The sequence below is a fragment of the Dama dama genome, chromosome 23 (assembly GCF_033118175.1).
Source record: "Dama dama isolate Ldn47 chromosome 23, ASM3311817v1, whole genome shotgun sequence".
Lineage (NCBI taxonomy): Eukaryota > Metazoa > Chordata > Mammalia > Artiodactyla > Cervidae > Dama > Dama dama.
Window position 1 is genome coordinate 47,609,444 of NC_083703.1, and position 15,784 is coordinate 47,625,227.

Below are 15,784 nucleotides of genomic sequence, written 5' to 3' on the forward strand. Positions count from 1 at the left end.
TAACGCTGGCAAAAATGTTCACTCTGAATCAACCATGCCTTTGGCCCCATCTCCCAGTTTACAAGTATCAGAATTGTGGAACAAATCAAATATCACCCCCAAGAACACAACTAGACATATTCAGACTATGGGATGTTCAACAAGACAACTGCCCTGGACTCTTTAAAAAGAGGATCATGTATTTTGATTTTTAAATTCTATCTATAAGTGGAAACATATGATATTCGTCTTCCTCTATCTGACTTATTTACTTAGTATAACATCCTCTAGGATCATGCATGTTGTCACAAATAGCAAGGTTTCATTCTTTTTTATAGATGAGTAGTATTCCATTGTGTGTATACATGTGTGTGTGTGTGTGTGTGTGTATAAATCATGCCCTCTTCATCCATTCATCTATCAATAAACACATAAAAATCAAAATAAATGAACAAACATAACAAAACAGAAATAGATTCATAGAGACAGAAAAAAACTGGTGATCGTTAGAGGTAGAGGATGGAGGGGATGAGTAAAACATGTGTGGGAGTTAAAGAAGTACAAACTTCCAGTTACAAAATAAATGTCACTAGGATGAACTATACAGCAAGAGTCAAAAAATAAAATAATCACAATTTTATAGTCAATAAAAATTGTAATAATTTTGTATGGTGACAAATGGTAACTAGACTTATTGTGGCAATCATTTTTTAATGTATAGAAGTATCAACTCGGAACTGACACAGTGTTATAGGTCAAAAAGACTTCAATTTAAAACAAAAAGGTTGGCATCTTCCACTATGATAGTGTATTTCTCTATTTCTTTTTATAGTTCTATTAGTGTTTGGTTTCTACATCTTGAGCATTGTTGTTATGTTTATGTATGGTTAGAATTATTATGTATCTTCCTGCCAAATAAAGCCTTTAATCATTATGTAAAAAAAAAAAGTGGATCATGTGGAAGAAAAATGTATCAGACCACAGAAACACAACAAATGCACCATACAAACTTAATTGGATCCTGGTTCAGAGAGGTGGGCAGAACAGCTATAACAGATATTTTAGGGACAACTAGGGAAATTAGACATAGATTGCATTTTAGATGATATGACTCAAATTTCTCAGGTGTGGTAAACAGTTACACAAGAGACCCACATTTCTAGGAGAGTATTTAGGAGTGAGTCATCACCATGCTGCCTGCAACTCTCAATTAATTCAAAAAGTTGCATATATACCCCAGCACAAATACATATACAGAGAAAGAATATGAGGGAAATCCCAGTCTCCCTACCCCAATCTAAGCACTGCATCTCTCCATTCTTCTAAATATTATCAAGAGTTCAAAGCCTCAGACTTGAGATCTTGAAGTATCCTGGAGCCACTCCCCATAGTTAGTAAGCACACAATATGTACCAGCCCCGGAACCCAAGGAGGTGAAAAACAGAGGAGCTCTCTCCTCAGGACAGTCAGCTCTGCTAGAGGTCAGGCTGCTGTGCTAGCTACTGTCTTAGCCAAAACCCTACCTTTTCTCAGCAAAGGACGGTTCTGTGAGTCTCCAGCAGGCCTGTTATAGCCAGGAGAGGCTCTCAAGGAAAGGGCCTCTCAGCCTGCAATTTTTTTCTTTTTCTGGAGAGCTGACAGATAGGACTCCAAGAGGAACCTAGAACAAAAGACTGGATGTGGTCCCCAAATACAGCACCTGCACACCTCAGGGAAGGTTGGAAAAGGTCAACATGGTGCACAAAGGGCAGGGTCCATCCCACATGGCCTTCCTTCATCCCCAGCTGTGCACTAACACCTGCAGTTAAGGGCAGGGACTCTGGGAAGCTCAGAGCTGCTACCCAGGCTTGGTCTCTGATGGAAAAGACAATGGCAGCCAAAGTGATGCATTAACTGAGTCCTCCCCAAAGCCAGGGAGGCATGGCTGCTGCGGGCTGGTTAACACCTGGGTTGGGGGACTCTGACCCTTGACCCAGCTCATGGGATTTTAAAGGCTTTGTACTAACTCCTAGAAAGACCCCAAGGGGTAAGGTGGATTTAAATCAACCAGAATGAGAACTGCTGAAACCTCACTCAAGGGTACTCAAGAGCAATAAAGACCTTGTTAAAAGCCAAGTGCAGGGGACCAAAGTCAAAGGAAAGAAGGAAGAAGGAAAAGGTTGGATGGAGGGAAGGGGATGAAAGAAGCAGTTGTCACAGAAACACTCGATCCCCAAGAGGCAGAGGCTCTGGAAAGCACTGAAGCCACAGAAGTTACACAATTGGGGCTGAGATACATGATCTCCATTCCAAAACAAGTCATGATCTCTGGAAGAAAGGAAACCATGTTCATGCCAGGGGAGACGTTTAGGGAAGGAAGGAGGGTCTGCAGCACATGCTGCATCAGACACATTTTCTGTGGCCTTAGCCAGCCCAGCTCATGGAAAACACATCCCCAAAGGAGTATTTTTGACATAGTATCCTAAAGCTGGCACTGCAAGCTCATGGTTCAGGCTTGCAAAGGCACACCTCTGTTTCACTCTCACTTTTTCCATATCACTTTTGGTTATTTTTATGCAATGAAACAGCTTTCCCGAAACAGCACGCCACTCTTCAGCGCACCCATGTGAAACGTGGAGCAGGGATGACCTGGCCAGAGCCCAGAGAATGGAAATGGTTACACTTCCTTCCCCTGCTCTAGACCTGCAATTATGGTCTTAGCTTCCTCACAATAAAGGCCCCATCCCTCAGAGGCTGGGCCATCGCTGGTCTCAAGGTCCCATAGATCCATGACATTCAGTGCAGGGGAGTTCTGGGTACTACATGGGAGTTAGGCAAACACACAAAGAAATAGAAGTCAGACACACATGGCAAACCACTCAGAGTTAGAAAAGTCTGAAAATCTTCCCTAGAAATTATGACAGCTGAACATGAAAACCTTTTTCTTCTGCAGCTCTCCATTTAAGGAAATGAGTGTGAACTGCAAACACCAACAAACATGCAGAGGCTATCTGCAATCCTTACGGCTGTGATATTGGGAATAAATTCCACTCTCAGCCATGTCAGCCTTTCTTTCGCACTGTCCCACCCTTGTATTTCCACGGCCCCAACTGCTTTATCCATTTGTTTGATTCTCTTGTGATCAGAAAGTAAATGCACAAGTCTGTAAACATGACAATTTAAAATCGACGATGAGGGTCTATGTCAGTAAGCAGCAGAATTAGAAGGCTTTTCATATTATTCATACTCTTGCAACTTTTCAAATGTATTTTAGGAAGAAGCTTATAATATAATAATCTGCAAACACACAAAGATGGCAAATGTCATCCATAGGACACCTTAGGAAGAGCCTCCTATCATTTTCACAAAAGCAAACTGGGAGCTGGAGAGGTCTTCTGTCCACAGTTATAACACTGCATAGGCCTCTCTAACTCCTCATACTCACTCATTTCATTCCCCCATGTGCGAACGGCAAAGAAACCATCATTTGCCACGTGGCATAAGCTAACGCTTTATTGGGAATTGTAGATTCTGACTGCCCATAGGATTACAGTTTATCATTACATTGGTCAACAACTTGATTTGAACCAACACTGGCAATGCTGCTGCTCTGACTTTGCTGAATAGACATCCCTGGAATAGACTCAGGGATGCTCAACTCTGACCTGTTCTGAGTAAGTACTGGGTGTTTGAGTACCAGGGGTGGGTCCCCACTCTACCGAGGTCTGAGTGTCAACCTTGCTCTGCTGGAAATACTAAGGGGGTGTGCTATTTGGCCATTCATGAGATCTCTGCTCTTCTTACAAAAGTCACAGGAGACCTGGGGGCAAGAATCTGAGAGGTGATTCAGCTGGAAGGGGTGGCCCTGCCTCTTCAGGCACAGTGAAACAAGGGGAAACTGGGAAAAGAGGAGTGAGAGTTTTAACAGAAAACGGTGAAGGACAGAGAGATGGGGGAGATGGGATACTGCAAACAAACAGGGGACATGGGATACAGAAAACAAACAACCTCAGAGGTGGTGATCAATCAGGTAGGGAGGGAAATGCCTCTCATACACCTCATCATCTGGGCTCGCCTTCACACAGCAGGCCCTCAAATATATGCTAGGCAAAACTTAAAAGAATGTATCAACAACAGCTTGTGGCTTTGAGGAGTTGAAAACCAAGCCACTGAGTGCCTTTTCATTTTTTCCCTACTAGATGGGAGCTGAGAGGCAAGGATCCCAGGCAAGAAAAAGGTGCTGTTGTGTTAGCACAAAGAGGGAAATAGAGTCAGGAGAAGCCTTCCTGATATAAGACCAGGGCAGAGCTGTACCTGGTACCTGCCATACCACAGCAAACATGTTTTTCATTCCCTCTTCAAGTCAACCAACAATTCTCAACTAGAGGCACTGCCTAAATTTATAGATGATTTGTGCTACAACTTCTCTGATGAGCTAGCTGTTTAGAAAACAAATATTTCCCCAGAGAACCAGTTCCCCATGTACAAGATAAGGTCCTTGAGTCAGCCAATAAAAACTTTCTAAACCACCCTGGCTTTGAAACACAAAATCTTGAACGCTGTAACAAAAGAATGAAAGATGCTGTCAGCCAAGTTTAACTACCTGAGCACTAAGAAAATGAATCAAGTCCTCTCTGGAGTGTCCAAATACATCTCCTTCCCCTAATAGGTCAGTAACACGCTGCCTTTCCCTCAGGGGTCCCCTAAGGCGACCCTCCTTTCTGAGGTAAGGGATCTGCTCAGCATGGTGGCTTCAGGCAGTCCTGTCGAAGCTGGGGATTTGAGAACCCCAGCAGCTGGCCAGCCCTTACAGCCTTCCTTCCATCAGACCTGCTAAAGAGCTGTCATATTCCTTATGAGGACATTGCTTAATTAAGCTGCCAACCAAAATGCCCTAACATTGTCCTTCCCATATTCTCCTGTCCTCTGTAAGGGAAGGTTGTTCTGAGGATTCTGACTCACTGAATACAGTCCATGATTACCAGGCTGCCTTCTTTGCCCTCTGCATTTGCTCCCACTTCCCTAGCAGGGAGAGACAACTTATACGTTTACGCTGCTGTCCTTGCCCTGAGGATAGTCCTGTCGCCACAGGCTCCATCCCTTGAGCAACATCCTGGGGTAAAGGAAAAGGCTGAATGTGAAGAGGGTGGAAGAAGGGGACAGGAGGGGACAAAGCAAGACTGCAGGAGAAGGTAAAAGAAGACAGTTCTTTCCCTTCCTATGTCAGCTCCACATCCACGTAAGCTGGGGCCTGGGGATGCAAAGCACACTTTGCACTTTGAGGGAACACAAGTCAGCAAGAAAAGACGCAAACGAAAAAGGACAAAGCGGAATAAGAGTCACATAAGAAGAACATACACAAGATGCATGTGTGGGAATGCAGAGAGAACAACGGAGGCGTTGGGAAGTCAAGGGTGCCTCACAGAGAGAAGTGGAACAAGCCAGGACTGGAAGGCTGCAGGGGGGCACAAGCACAGGATGGTAAGACAGCACAGCGGGCTTGAGGAGGAGGAGCTCATTTCTTGGTGAGTGCAAGGAAGGAGACTGCAGGGCTCAGGGACATACCCGGAGGGGCGGTGGGACAGAGCACAAAGGAGGAGCCTGCGGGGTGGGCACATCTGTTTTTAAACAGGGAGTAGGGCTGCAGCCTCCTAGCACCCAGGAAGATGCAAACTTTGGAAAAACGACACCAGGGTGGCACACAGGGCGGGGCAGAGGAGAGGAGCCTTGGAGGCAGGGAAACCAACGGGAAACCTAGTAGAACACAGTCCAGGTCTGAACCTCAGGAACTGGGGGCAGTGACAGAGTACTAGAGAGAAAACTCGCCCTGCCAGCTGGTGGGATGGAAGGAGCTGAGTTCCAGCCTGCACAACTGGTCAGGAAGTGGTGCCACCCGCCTAGGGAAGAAACACAACAGGGCTGGGGAGAGGCAAGGCAAATGCCACTAGGCCACACTTCCCCATACTCCAGTCAGTCCTTCCAAGCAGCCCTAGGTGAATGTGCACAATGCCTCGTGGGCACGTCAGCATTCCCAATTCAGTGCCCCAATCTCACCTGCATCCAAAAGTAGTCTGCAGCAAAGTTGTGATTCCCACGCAGAAGAAAATGGTCCCAATGAGCTGGCTGGTGGCCCACTGGTCATATCCCACACACATGGCATCGGCCAGCAGAAAGGGCACTGCAATGGTGCCGCTAAAACATGTCAGGTAATGCTGTGGGGATAGTGAGACAGAGGGGGAAAATTAATCTTTTTTGTGTGTTTTTTTCTGATTTTATCCTAACTTTGCCCACTCCCCTGTTGTTTTTAAAAAGTAGCACACATGAATTTGTTTTTTTAGGTACACTCATCATATGCCAAATTGTTTTTTTCTCCCCCCAGCATTTCTCCTATTACATTTTCTTGTCTTCTAACTCACCTGTATTATTACTTATTACCTGCATGAATCCGGGCCAGCACAAAGGAAACGCAATACAAACACCAGTAATGTTTTATCTGTAGAATTTTTACTGAGAATATTTGTTTTTTTAACTGCTTTTCAGCACCAGTTGCTAAAGGCCATAGATCCTTCCCCTCTAATCTGTTAACAGGAACTGTGTGGCACTGAGCCATTCTTGAAACAAATCCTAGTTAGTCATGTTAGATTTTTCTTCTGGAATTTGATTTGCCAATATTTTATGCAGAATTTTACAACTATGTTTTGAGATAATTCATCCTTTTTAAAAAATTCTTTTAGGTCTGGGGATTACAGTTACAAGCGTCACTGCACAAGGCATTTTCCATCTTTTCCTACGACCTGGCATTATTTAACAGTAATCAGGGAAGCACTAGGCTCACACAGCAGCTGTGGGAATCATCCAGAAAGAGCTGGTCCCACTCCTCCTTTAGGACCCCTCCCCCATTCCCTACAGCCCAGGCAGGACATTCCAGCTCTCACTGCTCACATCCCTTCCTCCCAGAGGCCTGCCTGTTCAGTTCTTACTTCTGTTCTGCAAATTTCCTCTTTTCTTCCGAACAGTTCCCCATCTCTGCTCATTTTTGCCAAAATGCGCTGCTTGCAGCCCAAAAAGATCAACTGTATAACACTAACAGGTGTTTGGTGAAGGGAACAGAACATTCCCATCCAGAACTTCCCAGAGCTGCTCATAAGATTGCACTGGCAAGAAGGGAATGACGCATACAGGGTTTCCCAACCTTATCTGAAAAGGGAAGACTACTTCTAGACACATCTATAAACATTTCAAAAAATGAGTTTCTTGAACCTCATTTGAGACATTCAGCCCTAGGGAAATTATTTGCCCAACCAGTCAGGTCCTTTGGTTATGTCTTCTTTATTAGAATGCCTTTCTGTCCAGGTTACCAATTGTTTTAATACCTAAGATGGGGGAAGGACCTGGAAATTGAACCAAAGTATCAGCTGTCAGCAGGTACAGTCCACATCCAAGTGAATAAACTTGTCTGGGTAATGAGACTGATTTCCTTAGCATGAACTGATCATTGTAACTTGAGAAAGTAAGAATGGAAAGTGAGACCTCAAAACTAAGGCAAACAGACCAGAGCTATGTGTCTGGGCAAAGAGCCTTCCATGTCATCCCCTTTCTCCTAAAGCCCCACTTCGATCATAAGTGGGAAAAGGGAGTGGTGGCTGGGGGGAGAGGGGAGAGTGGATACCAAAGATGCAGAAGTCCTGCACCAGCTTGGGTCACTTCTCACCCCATCCCTCCTACCTTTTCCTTGGCAGCTTCCCTGCTCTGCTCCCACTGGAAACTGCAAGCAGACATTACCAAAGCAAGCCTGCCGTCCTTTAAAAATAAGACTGAGGCCTCCACATTTATGTCCTGACCAATATAGCACTTTTTTTTTTTAATTTATTTTTTTATTGAAGGATAATTGCTTTAAAGAATTCTGTTGTTTTCTGTCAAACCCCAACATGAAACAGCCATAAGTATACATGTATCCCCTCCCTTTTGAACCTCCCTCCCATCTCCCGCCCCATCCCACTCCTCTAGATTGATACAGAGCCCCTGTTTGAGTTTCCTGAGCCATACAGCAAATTCCCATTGGCTGGCTGTCTATTTTACATACGGTAATGTAAGTTTCCATGTTACTCTTTCCATACATCTCACCCTCTCCTTCCTTCTCCCTATGTCTCTAAGTCTATTCACTATGTCTGTTTCTTCATTGCTGCCCTCTAAATAAATTCTTCAGTACCATTTTCTAGATTCCATATATATGTGTTAGAATACGATGTTTATCTTTCTCTTTCTGACTCACTTCACTCTGTATAATAGGTTCTAGGTTCATCCACCTCATCAGAACTGACTCAAATGCATTCCTTTTTATGGCAACACAGCACTTCTTAATGTCACCCATATTTCATGGCAGTTGACAGTGACTATGGATTGGTTAACTAGGAATGAGAGATGAACACTAATCCTTCTTATCTCTATTTCACTCCATTCCCTTCCCTCTATTCTCCCCCTTTCCATACATCTATGATCTTTTTTCCTTCCTTCCTTGTCATTTCTCTTGCTTATTCCCTGAATATTTTCCTTCTTTCTTACCATGGTTACCCTACTCCTCCTGTTTTCTTCCTTTCACTGCTTTGAAATTCAAATTAACAATTACCATTCATCATCCTTAAAAGAGTAATTTAAAGCTGTCAATAAGTAGAAAATAAAAATAGAATTTAAAAATAGAATTTTAAATAATCTCGACAGACAATTCAAGCATCTACTGGTGGTTACATTCCAAAGGAATCATCTTACCTGCAACCCCAGAAAAATGCACAGGTACCAGGGTGGAACATCTTCTATGGTATAAATCATATCTGATCTCTGGGGGTCTAGACTGCCAGTGCTATCCAAGGTCTCAGCAAGGGAGCTCTGTGAGCAAGGGAGAAAAGAAGTTGTTTAATAAAAGCAAGGTCTAAAGTTAACTCAGCACAGGCTGTTACTGAAAAACAATTTTATAAAGTGGCTGTCACTCTAATGTAAAATGAAGCCTTTATTACCTTTGTGTTAAGCACACTCAGTGGGATAGTCTGTTCTCAGGATTTAGGGGCTCAGTATCACTTGCCATCAACTCATCCCCAAGAGCAACCAGCTTGCTCAGAGCTTCTCCCCAAACCTGGGCACCTCCTGCATAGAGAGAGATGCTCCCAAGGTTGAGACCACAAAGTAATACCATGGCATGAGTGATACCATCCTTGGGTGGTAACCTGAATGAAGAAATATTATAAAATGCTAACTAGTTTCAACAGCACTAATCTGTCCCTCCTATCCCATCCCATCCCTGCAAGGAAAAAGATTTTTGTACCTAAATACCCTTCTTTTATTCATTTTAAAATTTTATTTTTGGCTTTGCTAGGTCTCTGTTGCTGTAAGTGGGCTTTCTCTCATTGCAGCAAGTGGGGGCTACTCTCGAGTTGCATTGCACAGGCTTCTCGTTGCAATGGCTTCTCTTTTCAGAGCGTGGGGTCTGGAGCATGCGGGTTTCAGTAACTGCAGTGCATGGGCTCAGCAGTTGTGGCACATGTGCTTAGTTGCTCCATGGCATGTGGGATCTTCCTGGACCAGGGATCAAACCCATGTCCTCTATACTGGCTGGCAGATTCTTAACCACTAGACCACTAAGAAAGTCCCAGGAAACACATTTCTTTTAAAACACTTCTGCTCAGACACAAATGTGAGTGAAGAGAGCAAAGGTATACAGATACTATGATTCAAAGAAACCGATAAGATTCTGTAAAACAATTATCCTTCAGTTAAAAAATAAATTTTTAAAAAAGAAAAAAAATTAAAGATGCTAAAAAAAAAAAGACTAAAAATGTATTTATAGTTGAGGATAACCCCACCAACCCCCATTACCGAAGATTTTTTTAAATGTTGTGTTGTATGCTTTATAAACCAGAATCTTTACAGAGACCACAGGTTATACTCCAGACATTTCCGATCAGTTTCAGCGTCACTTCTGAACTCATCCAGTATCTGAGCCAAACTGAAAACTCGTTGGGGGGGGGGAGTTCCCATATATACCCACAATGTTACCCTGTTTCTAAAACCATACAATTTCTTGGAACCCAAGATGTGCCTTTCTTTTTTTAAGTTTTTTAATAATAAAGTGGCTAAGAGGAAACAAAATTACAAGATGTGCCACAAAAAGGATAAAGATGACAATATTCTAAACCTTGGTCACATCTAGCCCACTTTGTTCCACTTTCCAATGGATCTGATCCACAGAAAGATTCTGACTCCTTGTTTATCACTCCATTTTTCATATATTGGAATTTGAACATACACTGGCCAAATACTCTTGAACAAAGACCGTTGTATTAGTGACACAATTCAGTATCACTTTCAAAAGCCTAAAGGTAAATATCAAAAGTAAACGGACATTTGATCTAATCCAAATGTGAATTGAATATGACCTTTCTGAACCATTCAAATGTTTGAACCATTCAAACAATGGATATAGGCAGGTCTGCATTATTAAATGGGTTTAAACATATTATATGTGTCATTCAAAACTTGTTCATAGGGGTGGCACAGAAGGTACACATGGTGAGGAACTTGATACGCAGTTGTGTGTGTGCTTAGCCGCTCAGTCATGTCCAACTCTTTGTGACCCCATGGACTATATAGCCCGCCAAGATCCTCTGTCCGTGGGGATTCTCTAGGCAAGAATACTGGAGTGGGTTGCCATTACCTTCTCCAGAGGATCTGCCCAACCCAGGGATCGAACACAGGTCTCTTGCATTGCAAGCAGATTCTTTACTACTGAGCCACCAGCGAAGCCATGATATGCAGTGATATGCGGTAAAGGATTAACTCAGCAGGTCTGGGCTGTTCAAACCTTGCACATTTGAAAGAAAAGTTTGGTCCTTACCTGACACCTGGAAGATACTTCAATGTTTTTGGAATATCCTTCCTCTTAAGAGTATATTTGTCTACCTGAATCCCTGAGCTGCCCTTCATAGATTATTCTAACAGTGCAATTGACAATGGGGGCCTTGAGCCACATGGTATCAATTTGACTTCAGTGGCAGCAAGAGTGGGAGAAGCTCCTTTTTCAATCGAGGGGTCCCCAAAATGTTGGTCTGTTGTTACCAAACACACAGGCAAGTGGTGTCACGGATTTGGTAAACTAACTACAGTGTCTAGTCTCTCTCTGCTAGAGCAACAAGGTGAGCGTCAATCTCTGCTTCTGTAAGAATCCTGAATTTAGGATTTTCGACTGTAACTACTCCAACTTCTATTTCTGAAGGTTTGAAATCAATTGATAGAACAGTAGACAGGCATGTAATCGCAGTTTCCACTGTCTGTTCAAAGGTCCAATCAAATTTCTTCTTTACTTTTTTTTCAAGGAAGCTGGTTGACTCAGTTTGTTTAACTCCTGCAGCAGTTGCTTTAAACCCACAATAGTAACCTGCAGGATCACACTTGTACACCTGAGGGCCTTGTTCTTCATCTATACCAATTAAAATCATACAACAACCAAGAGGCCTCATTTCAGCATTCTGTGTGTAGACCTGAGAAATATCAGCAATTCTCTTACACAGCATGTCCACGGGAATTTCATAACCATACTTGTATTTCCAATTAGCTGTCTCATAGCATGCCTGCTGTACCTGGGATCTACTGTCAGCTGTCATTCCTGTTATCACACAGCCAATGTTTTCAGTTATCTTGAATAAGTGAGTCACTGTGCTGGAATCCAGTAATTTGTCAGGCACTTTCTTCTGTGTGACAATCACTGCACAGTCTTTCCCTCTGACAGCTACTGATGTAAGGCCACCCTGGTTAATAGCCTTAAAAGCATATTCTACTTGGTAGAGCCATCCCTCAGGAGAAAAAATGGTAATGTGTCGGTCAAAACCAGCGCTGGAACCCCGGGACATGGTGCACCACTATTCCAAGCACAATCTCGGGCCTCCTAGCTCCTGCACCAGGCGTACAAGCCCCTGCGGAAGTTCTGAATGGACTACACTTTAATATCAAGGGCCTGGAGGATGAACTTCAGTCAACCAAGAAATTACTGGTGAAAATCAGCAGAAGGTTTGACTCAAATTAGCTGTAGAAATAAAACTAAAAGTAGGAAGTAGGTAGCCAGAATATATAAAAGTCATGTGCACCAAAAAGATACAAACATTACAATTAACAAAATGTGAGAGGGAAAAAGAAAAAGGCAAGCAGTAAATTGTAATCTAATATAGTTGGAAGTCAAAGGATGATACTTAAAGCTGACAAATCAATTATAACAGAAAGTGCAAGAAGTATTTCTGACCAAAATCAGACAGTAGAAGAAAGAAAATGGAAGGAAGAAAAATTACCAATTTTGTTACTGTTCATGGTAGATAAATGAAAATTATTAAGCTTTATTTTAAAATTAAAATTAATGAGATCTATTATCAATAATAGTTTTATCAATGTGAATATTCTAATGTCCTTGTTTTTATAAATACACACTGAAATATTTAGGGAAAAAAGAGTATTATGTCTGTAACTTACTTTCAAACTGTTCAGAAAAAATAGGTATATATAGAGCAAATGATTTTCTAAATCATGAGATTATCTATTCAAAATATTAAAATTAATTTTTAAAAACAAAAAATTCCACATACATTTAGTAATCTAGTGAAGTATATACATCATGTAGGTGGGGTAGAGACTAGTAGCTCACTGTCTATAGTACAACACTCTCAGATATGTGTGTTCATGAGTGGAAAAGCATGTGGAATATACACATCAGACTGCCAGTGATGTCAATTAGGCTGGGCAGACCAAGAATGGAGGCAGCACATTTTAAACTTACTACAATATTGGGCTGCTTATGTTAAAACAAGTATGCTCAAGAACAAATGGTACTAAAAGGTAATGAAAATCTGGAAATGAGGAGGAGCCGCCTATGTAGTAGCACCCACCCACAATGGCGCCCACCCTCACTGGCTTCACAAGGTAGAAGGCACTCCCCAGCATGCAACACAGCCATCTCCACCTCTCCAGGAGACTGTCCAAGACCAGCAGTAAATTCCCACTCATTTTACATATGAGCACCAAAATCGCAACTAGCTATTGAACAACCATCGACTGAAGACACTGGAACCCACTAAAAAAAGGTACCCAGCATCCAAGGACAAAGGATAAGCCATAACGAAATGGTGAAGTGAAGTGAAGTCGCTCAGTCATGTCCGACTCTTTGCGACCCCATGGACTGTAGCCTATCAGGATCCTCAGTCCATGGGATTTTCCAGGCAAGAATACTGGAGTGGGTTGCCATTTCCTTCTCCAGGGAATCTTCCTGACCCAGGGATCGAACCCGGGTCTCCCACATTGTAGGCAGACACTTTACCATCTGAATGGAGGGGAATAATTATGATAAAATCAAATCCTATACCCTCCAGGTGGGCGACTCACAGATTGGAGAACAATTATACCAAAGAAGTTCCCCACTGTTGTGAAGGTTCTAGGCCCCACATCAGGCTCCTCAGTCTGGGGATCTGGCCAAGGGACTAGGAATCCCCAGGGAATCTGACTTCGAAGGCCAGTGGGATTTGATTACAGAGCTTCCATAGGACGGGGGGAAACAAGAGATTCTTGGAGGGCACAAACAAAATCTTGTGCACACCAGGTCCCAAAGGAAAGGAGGAGTGACCCCACAGAAGACTGGGTTAGACCTACCTGTGGGTGTTTGAGGGTCTCCTGTAAAGGCATGGGCTGGAAGCGGCATGCCACGGATACAGGGACAATCTAAGCCCTCTTGGAGATCACCGGTAGTCCTACTACAGAAACCTATAGACTCCAGGACTGGGTGATCTCAGGCCAAACAACTAACAGGGAGGGGAGCACAGCCCCACCCATCAGCAGACTTTCAAGTTTTACTGAGCACAGCCCTGCCCACCAGACCAAGACCCAGTTTCCCCCACAGCCAGTCCCTCCCATCAGGAAGCTTATACAAGCCTCTTATTCTCAGCCACCAGAAGGCAGACAGAAGAAATAACTGCAATCCCATCAGCCTCTAGAGACAGAAGAAATAAGAACTACAATCCCATCAGCCTCTAGAACTAATACCACAATCACAGAAAACTACCCAAAATGAAAAGAAATAGGATTATGTACTAGATGAAGAAATAAGATAAATACCCAGAAACACAACTAAATGAAATGGAGATAGGCAAACTCCCAGAAAAAGAATTCAGAATAATGACAGTGAAGATGATTCAGGACCTCTGAAAAAGATTGGAGGCGATACAAGATTGAGGTGATACAAGAAATGTTTACCAAGGACCTAGAAAAACTAAAGAATAAACAAACAGAGATGAACAATACACTAGACAGAATCAAGCACAGAATAACTGAAGCAGAAGAATGGATAAGTGACCTGGAAGATAGAATGGTAGAAATTAATGCTGCAAAATGGAATATAGAAAAAAGAATGAAAAGAAATGAAGACAGCCTAAAAGACCTCTGGGACAATATTAAATGCACCAATATTCACATTATATGGGTCCCAGAAGGAGAAAAGAGAGAGGAAGGACCCAAGAAAATATCTGAAGAGATAACAGGTGAAAACATCCCCCACATGGGAAAGGAAACAGCCAATCATGTCCAGGAAGCACAGAGTCCCAGGCAGGATAAACCCAAGGGGGAACACACCAAAACACATGGTAATCAAACTGACAAAAATTAAAGATAAATCATTAAAAGCAACAAGGGAAAAAAGACAAATAACATACAAGGGAAAACCTATAAGGTTATCAGCTGATTTCTCAACAGAAACTCTACAAGCCAGAAGGGACTTACAATATATTTCAAGGGACTTGAAATATATTTCAAATGATAAAAAGGAAGAACCTACAACCAAGAATATCCTACCCAACTAGACTCTTTCAGATTTGATATTGAAATCAAAAGCTTTCCAGACAAGCAAAATTAAGAGAATTTAGCACCACTAAATCAGTTTTACAACAAATGCAAAAGGAACTTCTCTAGACAGGAAACACAAGAGAAGGAACTGATCTATAAAAAATAAATCCCAAACAACAAAATAGGAGTAGGATCATACATATCAATAATTACCTTAAATGTAAATGAGTTAAATGCACCAACCAAAACATAAACTGGCAGAGTGGACACAAAAACAAGACCCAAATATATATTGTCTATAAGAGACCCACTTCATACCTAGGGACACTTACAGACTGAAAATAAGGGGATGGGAGAAGGTATTTCATGCAAATGGAAATCATAAGAAAGCTGGAGTAGCAATACTCATATCAGACAAAATAAACTTTAAAACAAAGACTGTTATAAGAGACAAAGAAGGACACTACATAATGATCAACAGTTCAACCCAAGAAGAAGATATAGCAATTATAAATATATATGCACCCAACACAGAAGCACCTCAATATGTAAGACAAATACAAACAAACATAAAGGAGAAATCGACAGTAACAAAATTAACAGTGGAAGACCTTCATATCCCACTTTCAACAATGGACAGATCATCCAGACAGAAAATCAGTAAGGAAATGCAGGCCTTTGTTGTTGCAGTTCAGTTGCTCAGTCATGTCCAACTCTTTCAACCCCATGGACTGCAACACACCAGTTTTCCCTGTCCTTCACTATCTCTGGAGCTTGCTCAAACATCCACTGAGTCGATGAGGCCATACAACCATCTCATCCTTTGTCATCCCCTTCTTCTCCTGCCTTCAATCTTCCCCAGCATAAGGGTCTTATTTCTAATGAGTCAGCTCTTCGCATCAGGTGGCCAAAGCACTGGAGCTTCAGCTTCAGCATCAGTCCTTCCAATGAATATTCAGGACTA

General features: G+C 42.4%; 2 protein-coding genes across 2 annotated transcripts in view; both read right to left on the reverse strand.

Annotated features, from left to right (window-relative positions):
• The window catches only part of SLC23A2 (solute carrier family 23 member 2), a 136,257-nt gene that overhangs the window by 45,827 nt on the left and 74,646 nt on the right, over positions 1-15,784 (reverse strand). Inside the window, exons 4-5 of the mRNA XM_061126626.1 lie at positions 8,725-8,841; positions 6,013-6,170 (exon numbers count right to left, since the gene is read on the reverse strand). Of these exons, the coding sequence (XP_060982609.1) occupies positions 6,013-6,170; positions 8,725-8,841 (275 nt within the window). The remainder of the gene's footprint in view (positions 1-6,012; positions 6,171-8,724; positions 8,842-15,784) is intronic.
• On the reverse strand, positions 11,007-11,942 carry LOC133044382 (proteasome subunit alpha type-6-like). Its single transcript, XM_061125768.1, has one exon. It carries the CDS (start codon positions 11,853-11,855, stop codon positions 11,115-11,117), a length of 741 nt encoding a protein of 246 aa, XP_060981751.1. The 5' UTR covers positions 11,856-11,942; the 3' UTR covers positions 11,007-11,114.